The sequence below is a fragment of the Macaca nemestrina genome, chromosome 1 (genome assembly GCF_043159975.1).
Source record: "Macaca nemestrina isolate mMacNem1 chromosome 1, mMacNem.hap1, whole genome shotgun sequence".
Classification (NCBI taxonomy): Eukaryota; Metazoa; Chordata; class Mammalia; order Primates; family Cercopithecidae; genus Macaca; species Macaca nemestrina.
This window is the reverse complement of record NC_092125.1, coordinates 109,646,001-109,659,484: the sequence shown is the minus strand read 5'-3', so window position 1 is coordinate 109,659,484 and position 13,484 is coordinate 109,646,001. Positions and strand designations below refer to the sequence as shown.

Below are 13,484 nucleotides of genomic sequence, written 5' to 3'. Positions count from 1 at the left end.
TCCTTCATGAGTCTGTTCTAAAGTCACAATAAAGAGAGCACCAGGATTTAGAGGCAGCAAGTGTAGATTGGAAGGGGAGTTGGGTGACAACTGAATTAGAGGGCATTATGGACTGAAAAAATCTGCAGTTTGGAGAAGACTGGAGAAGGGCACCCACAGACAACAGGTTTATTCGCAGTCCATATTGGTAATTCTCTTCTTTTATTTTATTAAATATGGTGTTGAAACAGTGTGCTTGGGGAAACGGGGTTGAGGTTTTAGAATCTTTTTGTAAGAATAAGCACATTGTTAAAACATAAGGTAAAATATCAAAAACTACTTAGAATAGATTTAAAATATTCACACCTACCCACCCCCACCCACACCTCTGTCCAACAATGTGCCTTTTGCAGTTGGTAATTATGGCAGGGACAAACTCACTTAAAATTTTTTTTTAAATCGCTATCCTCGGGACCCTAATCAGAATTGGGCTGCCCCCTTGCGGTCTCTGCGGCGTACTATCTTTAACCAGCTCACAATCCTTGGCCCTGCTCTCCTCTCCATTGTACTCTCAAAATGCAAGCCGCAACGAAAACAGTAACGTCCCAGTTATTTCTGAGACTCTCTAAACTCTGGACTTGCCTCCCTCCCCTCCTTCAAAGTCTTTCGAATCTTCTCTAGGGGACAAATGAAGGCACTGAAGCTGGACAAAGCCATAACCTAGGAGATCAGGGACCTACCCCATTCTGTTCCCCGTGCTTGGAATCAGATAATTCAGGACGCCGGGCCCAAGAAGCCTGGACAAAAAAAGTCAGGAAAAACTGAGTTTCGTTTTGACCTCTAGCGTCGTGGCGGGGTGGCATCTGAGCTGGTAACGTGCGTGATAGGTTATGTAAGAAAAGGGCCGGAGGAGCCGCCCCAGCGGGAGCCAGAGAGGACGCGGTGTTCTCGGCTGCAATCCCCACCCTCCTCACCCAGCAGGGCAGGAGGCACCCAGCTTGGAGGAGAAAGGGGTGGGGGAGGTGAAACAGAGACCGGAGAGTCACGAGGGCTGGGCCGCCGAGAGCGGGAGAATATACCGTGTCACACACTTCCATTCTCTCACGCACACGTTGCAGACACAAATCACTGATGGTTTCCACGTGCTGCGCTCGTGAGCGGAGGTGTTCAAAGAGGGGGCAGATGAGTTAGTTCCTAAGACGGAACCGGGGGTCCCACGTCCGGAGGCGCACGCCTTCAGTGGCACAACCAATCTCTGCACACTCAAGCTGCGCGTCTCTGGCGCATCACCATCCTATTTAAGGCCACGGACTCCGCCCTTTTCCTCCCCTCCCTTCTTTTCCACTCTTTTTCCATCCTCCTCCTTTTCTCATCACCGGGTCCTCTCCGGCAGCCGCATGTAGGGGCGGAGCACGGAATGCTTCCCTTACAGCCAATCATCGCCTGGCTGCCCTCTATTGGCTGAGGCCCTTTGTACTGTAGCAAATGGGCTATGGACTTCAGTAACGAGAATCACGTGTTACCGGCGACACAACCAATGAGGGCGCGAGATCTGTGTAAGCAGGGGGAGGCACGTGCCAGGCCGCACGTGTCTGGGAGGGGGAAGGGGCGGGGCCCCCTGAGAGGCGGAGGTGGGGAGCCAAACCCGGAGAGACGGTGAAGGAGCTGGAAACCGAGCCAGGGCTGAGCCGGCTGACAACAGGTAAGGATATTCGGAGGAAAAGCGAGCTGTTAGGGAGGATTTGGGAGTGGATTTGGGGGCTGAATGCAGATCTTGGTATTGGGAGGGTTTGCATCACGTGGCAGGTGCGAGCCCAGAGAGACCCGCACAGGGATCCTGATCTTGAAAGATTGGGAGAGGGCAGGAGGCCAGTCTTTATGGGGGCGGGTCCAGTAGGGTCACCAGGTGGGTTCGCGTGCGCAGATTGACCTCTCGTGGGTGGCATGGCTTAGGTGAAGAGGCTTGCTGCGGACTCAGGTTGGCGAACAGCCCTGGCGAACAACGGGCGGAGAGGAAGGTGTCTTTCAAGTCAGGTATTTGAATTGAGGGAAGAAAAGAACGGAGGCCGCGTCAGGCAGAGAGCTGCTCTGCGGCGGCCAGAGAGGGAATCCCAGGTTCTTAATGGGCGGGGGTGGGGGGTAGAAATGTCTTTTTCTATTGTGTCTGAGACTGGTAATATTGGGGAGGGGGAGAATAAGTATTATCCCACGCAGTACACCCCAATCTCCCAGTCCATTTCCTAATACTTAAACTCCGGTTTCAAACTCCCTCGCTTTGCTCTTCAATTGCAGGTTCCGATCTTTGGGTACTCCAGGAGCTGCTCTCCAGCCCCTGCTTCGGGACCTATGGATTCTCCATCTAGCATTTCTTCCTATTCTTCCTACTCTCTCTCTTCGTCTTTTCCCACCTCCCCAGTGAACAGTGACTTTGGCTTCCCCTCTGATAATGAGAGGGAGGACAAGGGGGCCCATGGGCCCAGGCCAGACACTGTTGGGCAGAGGGGAGGTTCCCGGCCCAGCCCGGGTCCTATCCGCTGCAGGCATCGATCCAAGGTTTCCAGTAACCAACATACACCATCTCATCCGGAACAGCGGGGTTCGGCTTCTCCTATGGCAGGATCTGGGGCGAAAAGATCAAGAGATGGTGAACTGGAGACCAGTCTAAACATCCAAGGTTGTACCACAGAGGGAGACCTGCTGTTTGCCCAGAAGGTAAGAGAAAGCAGGTGAAAGGAGACTCTCCTGGAGTGGCTTATCACCCAGCTGGTTGATAAGGACCCTATAAGGATAGTAATGACTCCCAGGTTTGGAGGTGAAGGAAGAGCCACTGCTGGTGTGGACAGTTCTTGGTCTTCTCACAGCCTTTGTCCTGTTTTCCTACAGTGTAAAGAACTCCAAGGATTTATACCTCCTCTCACAGATCTACTCAATGGGCTGAAGATGGGTCGTTTTGAGAGAGGTAATCTCATTAGTTGCATTCATTTGGGCTAGGTTCATTTCTCTCTCTCTTTCCCTCTTTTGATGTGTATTTCTCTTAAGTTCTTGTTTGGGGCCTATATTACTCCTTTTTTGCTACTATGACTTAATTATTATTATTGTTATTATTATTTTTTGAGACGGAGTTTTGCTCCTGTTGCCCAGGCTGGAGTGTAATGGTGCTATCTCAGCTCACTGCAACCTCTGCCTCCTGGGTTCAAGCGATTCTTCTGCCTCAGCCTCCCCAGTCGCTGGGATTACAGGCGCCCACCACCATGCCCAGCTAATTTTTGTTATTTTTAATAGAGATGGGGTTTCGCCATGTTGGCCAGGCTGGTCTCAAACTCCTGACCTCAGGTGATCCACCCGCCTCGGCCTCCCAAAGTGTTGGGATTACAGGCGTGAGCCACCTTGCCTTGCCCGACTTAATTTTTTTTAGATCAATCAATTTTAGCCCCCTTCTGTTCGTCCTTTACCTGACTACATGCTTGAATCTCAATCCTTAATCTCTCTCTGTCCCTATCCCCAGGATTAAGCAGTTTTCAGCAGAGTGTGGCAATGGACAGGATCCAGCGTATTGTAGGTGTTTTGCAGAAGCCACAGATGGGGTAAGTCCCCTTGGTTCTTTCCTTGGGTCTTCATAAAAAGGAAATTTCTTCAATCCTGTTGCTGGTTTTTTAAAGCAATGTCATTTTCGGCCGGGCGCGGTGGCTCACGCCTGTAATCCCAGCACTTTGGGAAGCCGAGGCAGACGGATCACAAGGTCGGGAGATCGAGACCATCTTGGCTAACACGGTGAAACCCTGTCTCTACTAAAAATACAAAAAATTAGCTGGGCATGGTGGTGGCTGCCTGTAATCCCAGCTACTCAGGAGGCTGAGGCAGGAGAATGGCGAGAACCCGGGAGGCGGAGCTTGCAGTGAGCCGAGATTGCGCCACTGCACTCCAGCCTGGGTGACAGAGCAAGACTCTGTCTCAAAATAAATAAATAAATAAATAAATAAATAAATAAATAAATAAAGCAATATCATTTTCACAGGGAACGTTACCTAGGAACCTTGCTACAGGTAGAAGGGATGTTAAAGACTTGGTTTCCACATATAGCTGCCGAGAAGTCATCATTGAGTGGTGGCAAGCATCAGCTGACCAAGGTAAGAACTTGAGAACATGAGGAAGTGGTGGGAAAATAGCCAAGGAAATGAAATGTGCATGCAGAAATGTCCCCTTTTGCCATTTTCTTTTGAATCTTTTCTTCAAGTTTCTTTTCAGGGAAGGAAATTCCTAAACTTTCTGCATTGTCTTGATTCCTATATGTTTTTTGTTGTTTGTTTGTTTGTTGTTGTTTTGTTTGAATCACTGAGAAGAACTCCATGAAGTTTAATCCTATCCCTCATGCCACAGCTTGTCTGCTTTCTGCATAGATACAAAAGGCTTTTTACCTGGCCAAATGATTCATGCGGGAAGATACCTCAGCTTCTCTCTGCAAACTCTTTTTTCCCTACTGCCCCCAAACCCTTCCCCTCTCCTTCTTTTCATTTCTGCCCAAGTATCCTTGTGTCAAACCCTTAGAAAGTTTTTGAGTCTACACTGGGTTTCAAGGGCTGGTCATAAGAGGTACATCACTGGAAGTGGGAGAGGGGGGCACTAATAGCAGCAGTGTTGATAGATTCTTAGACCTGGTACAGAAGTGACCTATTTTCGGCTGGGCGCGGTGGCTCACACCTGTAATCCCAGCACTTTGGGAGGCCGAGGTGCATGGATCATGAGGTCAGGAGTTCGAGACCAGCCTGGCCAAGATGGTGAAACCCTGTCTCTACTAAAAATACAAAAATTTGCCGGGCGTGGTGGCGCACGCCTGTAGTCCCAGCTACTTGGGAGGCTGAGGCAGGAGAATTGCTTGAACCCGGGAGGCAGAGGTTGCGGTGAGCCGAGATCACGCCATTGCACTCCAGCCTGGGCAACAAGAATGAAACTCTATCTAAAAAAAAAAAAAAAAAAGAAATGACCTATTTTCTGTCCTCAAATAATAGGGTATATAGAGGGCATTCAAATGATGGAGAAGGAGAGTCTCCTGTAGATAATCACCAGTCCTAATTTTCAATCAGCCATGGTTATTATTGCTGTGACTCATCTATTAAAAAATAAGTAGGCCAGGCACAGTGGTTCACGCCTGTAATCTTAGCATTTTGGGAGGCCAAAGCAGGTGGATTGCTTGAGCCCAGGAGTTTGAGACCAGCCTGGGCAACATGGTGAAGCCCAGTATCTACAAAAAATACAAAAAGTAGCTGGGCATGGTGGTGTGCGCCAGTAGTCCCAGCTACTTAGGAGGCGGAGGTGGGAGGATCTCTTGAGCTTGGGAGGTTGAGGCTGCAGTAAGCCATGATTGTGCTAGCCTGGTTGACAGAGTGAGACCCTGTGTCAAATATAAAATTAAAAAAATATATAGGAGGAGGATCTTGCCTGAATATTAATTTATGCTTCTTAAAGAACTCAAGATAGAATATTCAAATTTAAATACAGAATTTGGGAAATGATGATTCCAATTAAAAATAGACTTCAAAGAAATTCTAAAAGGGATTATTTTATAAATAGTGAGAACCTATGGAACTGTTTGTTTTTTGTTCATCTCTGGATATCCAGTGTCTAATATAGTATGTGGTCCATAATAGACCATTTATTTTTTGAATAAATGAAAGTATAATTTAGTTACTAAAACTTTTACTTAATCATGGCCTGGCAAGATCATATCTGCTGCGTAAAACGAGGTATGTTTGTATTACAAACTGAGTTCCCAAGGAATGCAAAGGTTTAAGTAACCGGGTGGAGCTCATCTGAAAGCTTTCTCCACATTTATTTTTCTCATTTCTCCCCTCCGTAGCATTTTCCAAGCCACCACAGTGATTCAGCCGCTTCCTCTCCTGCATCTCCTATGGAAAAGATGGACCAGACACAGCTAGGACATCTAGCTTTAAAACCAAAGCAGCCTTGGCACCTCACAGAATGGCCAGCTATGAACCTTACCTGGATCCACACCACTCCAATTTGCAACCCCCCTCTCAGCTCCCCAGGTACTATCTCCTTTAGCCATGGTCCTTTAGGCACTGGAACCGGTATTGGCGTCATTCTTTTCCTACAGCATGGAGTGCAACCCTTCACCCACTCTGCCCCAGCCACTCCAGTCCCACCTACTACAGCATCTCCTGTCATCCCTGGTGAACCTATGAAACTATCTGGAGAGGGGCCTCGTTGCTACAGTTTGCCAGTAACTCTGCCATCAGACTGGAGCTATAACCTATCCCCTCCCAGTCTACCCACCTTGGCCAGGGAGATGACCAAAGGACACCGGGAGCAGCAGAGAAGCCATGCTCCAGTTGCTCCTGATGCTCATCTTCTCAACCTCTAGCCTGGGGCATACAGCTGTCCACTGTGATTTCTAATTTGTGTAAATATTCATGTATATATGTATTTTTACTTTTAATGTGTGCATTTGTGTTGAGGGAAGACAAATCCTTTCTGATTAAAGAAATTTTTTTATACCTAAACAGTTTGCTGATTGGGGGAAATTGAAAACTTTCTGCCTCCAAAACCAATCCGTATCCTCTGAGCTGCAGTAAAAGTAGAAAAGGGATGGGGATGTTTGTGAACATGAGCTCTACCAAGTTAGAGTCTGGATGACAATATAAGACTTGTGGGAGAAGGGGACTCTACTGCTATTTTCCTAGGGAACATCCTTGAAACAGTTAGAGTTCAGATTTGGGTTTATGGGTTTTTTTTGTTGTTGTGTTTTGAGATGCAGTCTCGCTCTGTTTCCCAGGTTAGAGTGCAGTGACACAATCTCGACTCACTGCAACCTCTGCCTCCTGGGTTCAAGCGATTTTCAGGCCTTAGTCTCCTGAGTAGCTGGGATTACAGCACATGCTACCATGCCTAGCTAATTTTTGTATTTTTGTAGATATGGGGTTTCACTACACGTTGGCCAGGATGGTCTCGAACTCCTGACCTCAAGTGATTCGCTCACCTCAGCCTCCCAAAGTGCTGGGATTACAGGTGTAAGCCCTGGCGCCCGGCCGGGTTTATGTTTTCATTCAGGCTTAGACACTATACCTTTCCCTTTGTTTTGACACCTTTGTAATCTTCCAGCTGGCCCAGACTTGCAGGTTCTTCTGCTCTGGGCTAGCTCTTTGCTTTGATGGGAGCTGTTGATGCCTGTAGTAAACACATATGTAGGTTTCTGCTGCCAGAGGAGGAACACAAGAGCCAAAACAGCCACTGTGGTTGCCAGTTGTAAAGAGGAAAGGGCTCCCTAGAATTGTCAGACTTGGGAACACCTCAAGACACTAGGCTTCATACTTACTCAAAAAGCTGCAGCTAGGCCAGGCACAGTGGCTCATGCCTGTAATCCCAGCACTTCGGGAGGTTGAGGTGGGCAGATCACTTGTGGTTAGGAGTTTGAGACAAGCCGTGGCCAACATGGTGAAACCCTGTCTCTACTAAAAATACTATAAAATGAACCGGGCATGGTGGTGGGTGCCTGTAATCCAAGGTACTCGGGAGGCTGAGGCAGGAGAATCACTTGAACCTGGAAAGTGGAGGTTGTAGTGAGCCAAGATCACGTCACTGCCCTCCAGCCTGGGCGACAGAGTGAGACTCTGTCTCAAAAAAAAAAAAAAAGAAAAAAAGCTGCAGGTGCTAGATGTATGCTGGACTAAGGAAGGCAACTCAGTGTTAGGAGGAGGCAAAAATGAAGACCACGAATGGATCTATAACTACCCTTGTTTGTATATTACCCTCTTTCTGATTTGTCTCACTTTCCACCAAAACCATTTCCTCTCCCATCCTAATCCTTTGTAGGGCCTCAGGCTTCTCTGACAACTTAGTCATTGCTTTTTGCTCTTTAGTGTGATTCTCAAAAGTAGTTACACATCTTTCACCCATTCTCAAGTCTTCTGTTCTCAGGGAATAATTGCCTCCCCTTATTTTCAGAGAATATGACCTCCTTTTAAAGGCAAACCTATCGATCTGTGCTTCTGATTACCTTCACCCCTGGAACTTTTGCTGTGTCACATATCCCCTCTTTATCTTGTAACTTCAGTTTGTCCCAACAACATTTATTTGTCCAAGTATCACAAGTATGATCAGACTAGAGTGGTGGCAATGGAATGCTTTGATTACAAATATGATCAGATCCTTCCTCCTTGAAAACATATCTTAAGGCTGATTGTCCTCTTATTTTCTCCATAATTCTCGACAAGGTAGTCTATTTATACTCTTTCTGATTCCTTTCTGCCACTCAGTCCTTAACGTCTTGCAGCCTAGCTTCCACTGCTTTCACTTTGTTGCACCTTCCAAAGTTACTAATGAGCCCACAGAACCAGTATTATAATCTAGCTTCCGCCGGGCGCGGTGGCTCAAGCCTGTAATCCCAGCACTTTGGGAGGCTGAGACGGGCGGATCACAAGGTCAGGAGATCGAGACCATCCTGGCTAACACGGTGAAACCCCGTCTCTACTAAAAAATACAAAAAGCTAGCCGGGCGAGGTGGCGGGCGCCTGTAGTCCCAGCTACTCGGGAGGCTGAGGCAGGAGAATGGCGGGAACCCGGGAGGCGGAGCTTGCAGTGAGCTGAGATCCGGCCACTGCACTCCAGCCCGGGTGACAGAGCGAGACTCCGTCTCAAAAAAAAAAAAAAAAAAAATCTAGCTTCCCCCTAATCAACAGCTATACCCTTTACAAAGGCTATGTACATTATGCTGTCTGTATCATTTGACACTCGATGCTGCCTACTGAAACACTCTGCCCTCAGATCCCATGACAGCACACTATCCTAATCCTCCTCTTACCTATCTGGCAGCAATGTCTAGGTCTCTTAAGGGCCCTACTTCAACCTACTCCAAAGAGTGGGGGTTCCCCTAGGCTCAGGCCTTGGCCCTTTTCTCTGACTACATTCTTTTGTGGCTTTAATTATTGCTTCAACTTAGAAGACTGCTACAGCTTTATCTCTAGTCCCAATCTTTCCCTTGAGATGGCATACTGAGTGTTTTAAGTTTCTGTTGGACAGTTTTATTTACATATTGCTGATACTTAAACATTATTGAAACTTTCAGTGTTTTAGAGCCAAGACATGTCTCTTGGCTGGGCACGGTGGCTCACGCCTATAATCCCACCTGAGGCGGGTGGATCTCTGGAGGTCAGGAGTTCAAGACCAGCCTGGTTGACATGGGGAAACCCAGTCTCTACTAAAAATACAAAAATTAACTGGGTGTGGTGGTGCACATCTGTAATCCCAGCTACTCAGGAGGCTGAAGCATGACAATTGCTTAAACCTGGGAGGCGGAGGTTGCAGTGAGCTGAGATTCACCACTGCATGCCAGCCTGGGTGACAGAGTAAGACTCCCTCTCAAAAAAAAAAAAAAAAAAAATGCCTCTTGTACATCCAGTTCAACCCAACCTCCTCATTTGATACATAAAGAAATTTAGGGCCAGGCGCGGTGGCTCATGCCTGTAATCCCAGCACTTTGGGAGGCCAAGGCAGGTGGCCCACCTGAGGTCAGGAGTTCGAGACCAGCCTGACCAACATGGAGAAGCCCTGTCTGTACTAAAAATACAAAAAAAAAAAAAATTAAAAAATTAGCCAGGTGTGGTGGCGCATGTCTGTAATCCCAGTTACTCCAGAGGCTGAGGCAGGAGAATCCCTTGAACCTGGAAGGCAGAAGTTGCGGTGATCCGAGATTAAGCCATTGCACTCCAACCTGGGCAACAAGAGTGAAACTCTGTCTCAAAAAAAAAAAAAAAAAAAAAGAAAAGGGAAAGAAAAGAAAAGAAATGAAACTTAGGAGACTTATCTAGGACAACATGATGTGTGGAACAGAACTTGGTTTCCAGTCTGATGTGTTTTCCAGTAATCACCAATCAAATTATTCTTTCCTGAAAACATGTCCTGCTACCACTTTTTTTTTTTTTTTTTTGAGACAGAGTCTCGCCATGTCACCCAGGCTGGAGTACAATGGTGCGATCCCGGCTCACCGCAACCTCTGCCTCCCAAATTCAAATGATTCTGCCTCAGCCTCCTGAGTAACTGGGATCACAGTCACCCACAACCACACCCAGCTATTTTTTGTATTTTTAGTAGAGACAGGGTTTCACCATGTTGGCCAGGCTGGTCTTGAACTCCTGACCTCGTGATCCACCCACCTCAGCCTCCCAATCCCATGCCTGCTGGGATTACAGGCATGAGCCACTGTGCCTGGCCAGCTACCAGTTTTTACAGTCTTCTCTTCTGTTAGTGCTACCTGTGGTATCGCTAGGTACCATAGTTTTTTTTTTTTTGTTTTTTCCTCTGGATAACTAGGCTTAAAATTTGGTGCCATCTGGTCACCAAATCCTTTTTATTCTTTATTTGGAATATCTCTTAAAATCCATTTCTTCCTATCCATTCCATTGCCACCAGTCTGCTCTAGACTTCACTGTACTAATAGTCTCTCTTGCTTCTAATCCCTTTTCGCTGATAACCAGGTTAATTTTCCTAGAACAGTGCTTTGCATATCATATCCTATTCAAATTCTTCAATGGCTCTCCAATGCTTTGAGAAGAAAGTCCAAAATCTTTAATCACAGTCTCTATTTTTCCCTGTGCTCCCCTGCATGATCCCTCTGGTGCAGTTTTTTGTTTTTTGTTTTTTTTTTTTTTGACTCCTTAACACTACACCTTTTTGCTCCTAAGCTCTTGTTCAAACCTTTCCTGCTTTGCTTCTGTTATCTAAACCCTGCCCTCTTTCAATGACTAACTCAAGTTCATCCTATCATTCTTTCTGTTAAACATGATCTATACACTCAGTGTTTGGCCCTTTACTCCATTAAATGGAATCATGTACATAAAACACCTAGTGCAGGGTTTGGGGCCTGGTGGGGTGGCTCACGCTTGTAATCCTAGCACTTTGGGAGACCAGCCTGGGCAACATAATGAAACTACTAAAAATACAAAAAATTAGTCTCTACTAAAAATACAAAAAATTAGCTGGGCATGGTGGCATGTCCCTGTAATCCCAGTTACTTGGGAGGCTGAGGTGGAAGGATCACCTGAGCCCAGGAGGTCCAGGCTGCAGTGAGCTATGATCATGCCACTGCATTCTAGCCTGGGCAATAAGAGTGAGACTCTGCCTCAGAAAAACAAACAAAAACAAAAAACACCCACCTAGTACAGGGTTTAGTATATAGTAGGCTCTCAAAAATGTTACTCTTCAGCTGATCCAATGGTAGTGGTTAACAGAATTTATTAACATCAGTTCCTCTCCCTTCCTTTCTTTCAACGTATCTTTATATATATATATATATTTTTTTTGAGATGGAGTCTCGCTCTGTCACCCAGGCTGGAGTGCAGTGCCACCATCTCAGCTCACTGCAACCTCCACCTCCCAGGTTCAAGCAATTGTCTTGCCTTAGCCTCCCAAGTAGCTGAGACTACAGGCGAGCGCCATCACACCCAGCTGATTTTTTGTAGTTTTAGTACAGACAGGGTTTCACTGCGTTAGCCAAGATGGTCTCGATCTCCTGACCTCGTGATCCACCCGCCTTGGCCTCCCAAAGTGCTGGGATTACAGGCGTGAGCCACCGCGCCGGTGTATCTTCATATTTTATTCTATTTGATTCCCACGACAAATTTTGTGAGACTGACAGGGCAAAATTAGTCCCATTTTAGACATGAGGAAATAGAGTGAGTCTGGCAACGGCCAGATAGTAAATATTTTAGGCTTTGTAGGCTTTATGTCTCTATTGCGACTACCCAACTCGGCCATTGTAGCCCAAAGCAGCCATACGTAACACACAGACAAATAAGCATGACTGTAGTTCAACAGTCTTATTTACAAAAACGGGTGGAGCAGGATTTCACCTGTAGACAGTAGTCTCCAGACCCCTGGTTTTAAATGACTTATTCAAGGTCATAGGCCTGATGAGTATTAGAATTGAGATAGAATCCAGATCTCCCAACTTTGAAGCCAGTGCCTTTCACCACATTACGCTGTGGCATATTTTATTTATTATTTGTTTGTTTATTTTTTGAAATGGAGTTTCACTCTTGTTGCCCAGGCTGGAGTGCAATGGTGCGATCTCGGCCCACTGCAACCTCCACCTCCCAGGTTCAAGTGATTCTCCTGCCTCAGCCTCCCAAGTAGCTGGGATTACAGGCATGCAGCACCACGCCTGGCTAATTTTGTATTTTTAGTAGAGACAGGGTTTCACCATGTTGACCAGGCTGGTCTCGAATTCCTGACCTCAGGTGATCCACCTGCCTCAGCCTCCCAAAGTGCTGGGATTACAGGCGTGTGCCACCGTGCCCGGCCCTATTTATTTATTTGTTTGTTTGTTTATATTTAATTTTTCGAGACAGGGTCTCACACTATTGCCCAGGCCAGGGTGCAGTGGTGTGATCACAGCTCGCTGCAGCCTTGACCTCCCAGACTCAGGTGATCCTCCCCCTCAGCCTCCCAAGTAGCTGGGATGACAAGTCATGCCACCATACCCAGCTAATTTCTGTATTTTTTGTAAAGATAGGAGTTTTGCTTTGTTGCCCAGGCTGGTCTCGAACTCCTGGGCTCAAGTGATCCACCAGTGTTGGCCTTTCAAAGTGCTGGGATTACAGGCGTGAGCCACCATGCCCAGCCCACATAATTTATTTTGCGTTTATTATATACTACCTCGTTTTAGTATCTTTTATGTCTATATACTATCTCCTAGTGGTCCAGGAGGCACTAGAGTGGTATCAACAGTATCTGACACAGAGTAGTCATTCAGTGAAAGTTTATTGACAAGCATAATAATGTCGCAATCTAGTTCTATTTCGTTACTTTGGACCTGGCTTACTCTGAGGTGGGCTTAAGTGTTTGTGTGAGTTATTAGCATTAACTGAGGAGGATGCACACGCCTGTGCGTGTGTGTGTGCGCGCGCGCAGTCTAAGGGAGGTACGTTTCCCACAGCCATTAGATGTTAACTTACGTGCATAACCATAAATGGATATGTATAGGTAGCATACAAGTAAGAGGACGGGTGTCTCCACAGTGGAGAAGAAATTTAAAAGGAGCTTTTTCAGTAGGTTTCACTAGCACAAAAAGGCATAGAAGCTGACATAATTTTGTAGTCTAAACCCTGCAGGTGTTTCCCATATATTTATTGGTTTCACTTTATGTAGTTAAATTAGTGGGAACATGATATAGGAAACTCACAGTGTGTTTATTTCTTTTCCTTAGCACTTAGGCAGACGACGTGTATGAATCAATCTATTTTTCGTCCGGAGAGATTTCAAAGAGTCTGTCCTTTCCTAAGAAAAGACAGGAAGCATCCTCAGGAAGCGCCTACTTCTCTCGTTTTCCATCGAGAAAGAGGAATGGCTCAAATATTTATCAAGGATTTCACAGGATTAAGGCGTATGAAATGGGGCTGACCTTCTCAGAGGCCGAAGGACTTCGACTCCATGAGAGGGCGAGAAACGTGTTTCGGGGGAATTTAAAAAGTCAATTAGTATTTTGCTTTGTCAGG

At 46.5% G+C, this 13,484-nt stretch overlaps 1 protein-coding gene across 5 annotated transcripts; it reads left to right on the top strand.

The window, feature by feature from the left end:
* Positions 1-78: 78 nt before the first annotated feature.
* LOC105497801 (circadian associated repressor of transcription) lies at positions 79-13,477 on the top strand. Of its 5 annotated transcripts, XM_071086190.1 has the most exons (8): positions 1,557-1,681; positions 1,933-2,013; positions 2,272-2,691; positions 2,863-2,938; positions 3,485-3,563; positions 3,995-4,106; positions 5,834-6,023; positions 13,196-13,477. In XM_071086190.1, exons 3-8 carry the CDS (start codon positions 2,326-2,328, stop codon positions 13,387-13,389), a joined length of 1,017 nt encoding a protein of 338 aa, XP_070942291.1. In that variant the 5' UTR covers positions 1,557-1,681; positions 1,933-2,013; positions 2,272-2,325; the 3' UTR covers positions 13,390-13,477. The 5 variants fall into 5 exon arrangements, with proteins under 5 accessions (XP_070942290.1, XP_070942291.1, XP_070942292.1 ...); XM_071086189.1 differs by lacking the exons at positions 1,557-1,681; positions 13,196-13,477 and adding an exon at positions 79-1,535 and having other exon boundaries at positions 5,834-6,497; XM_071086191.1 differs by lacking the exon at positions 13,196-13,477 and having other exon boundaries at positions 2,572-2,691; positions 5,834-6,497.
* The last annotated feature ends 7 nt before the right edge of the window (positions 13,478-13,484 follow it).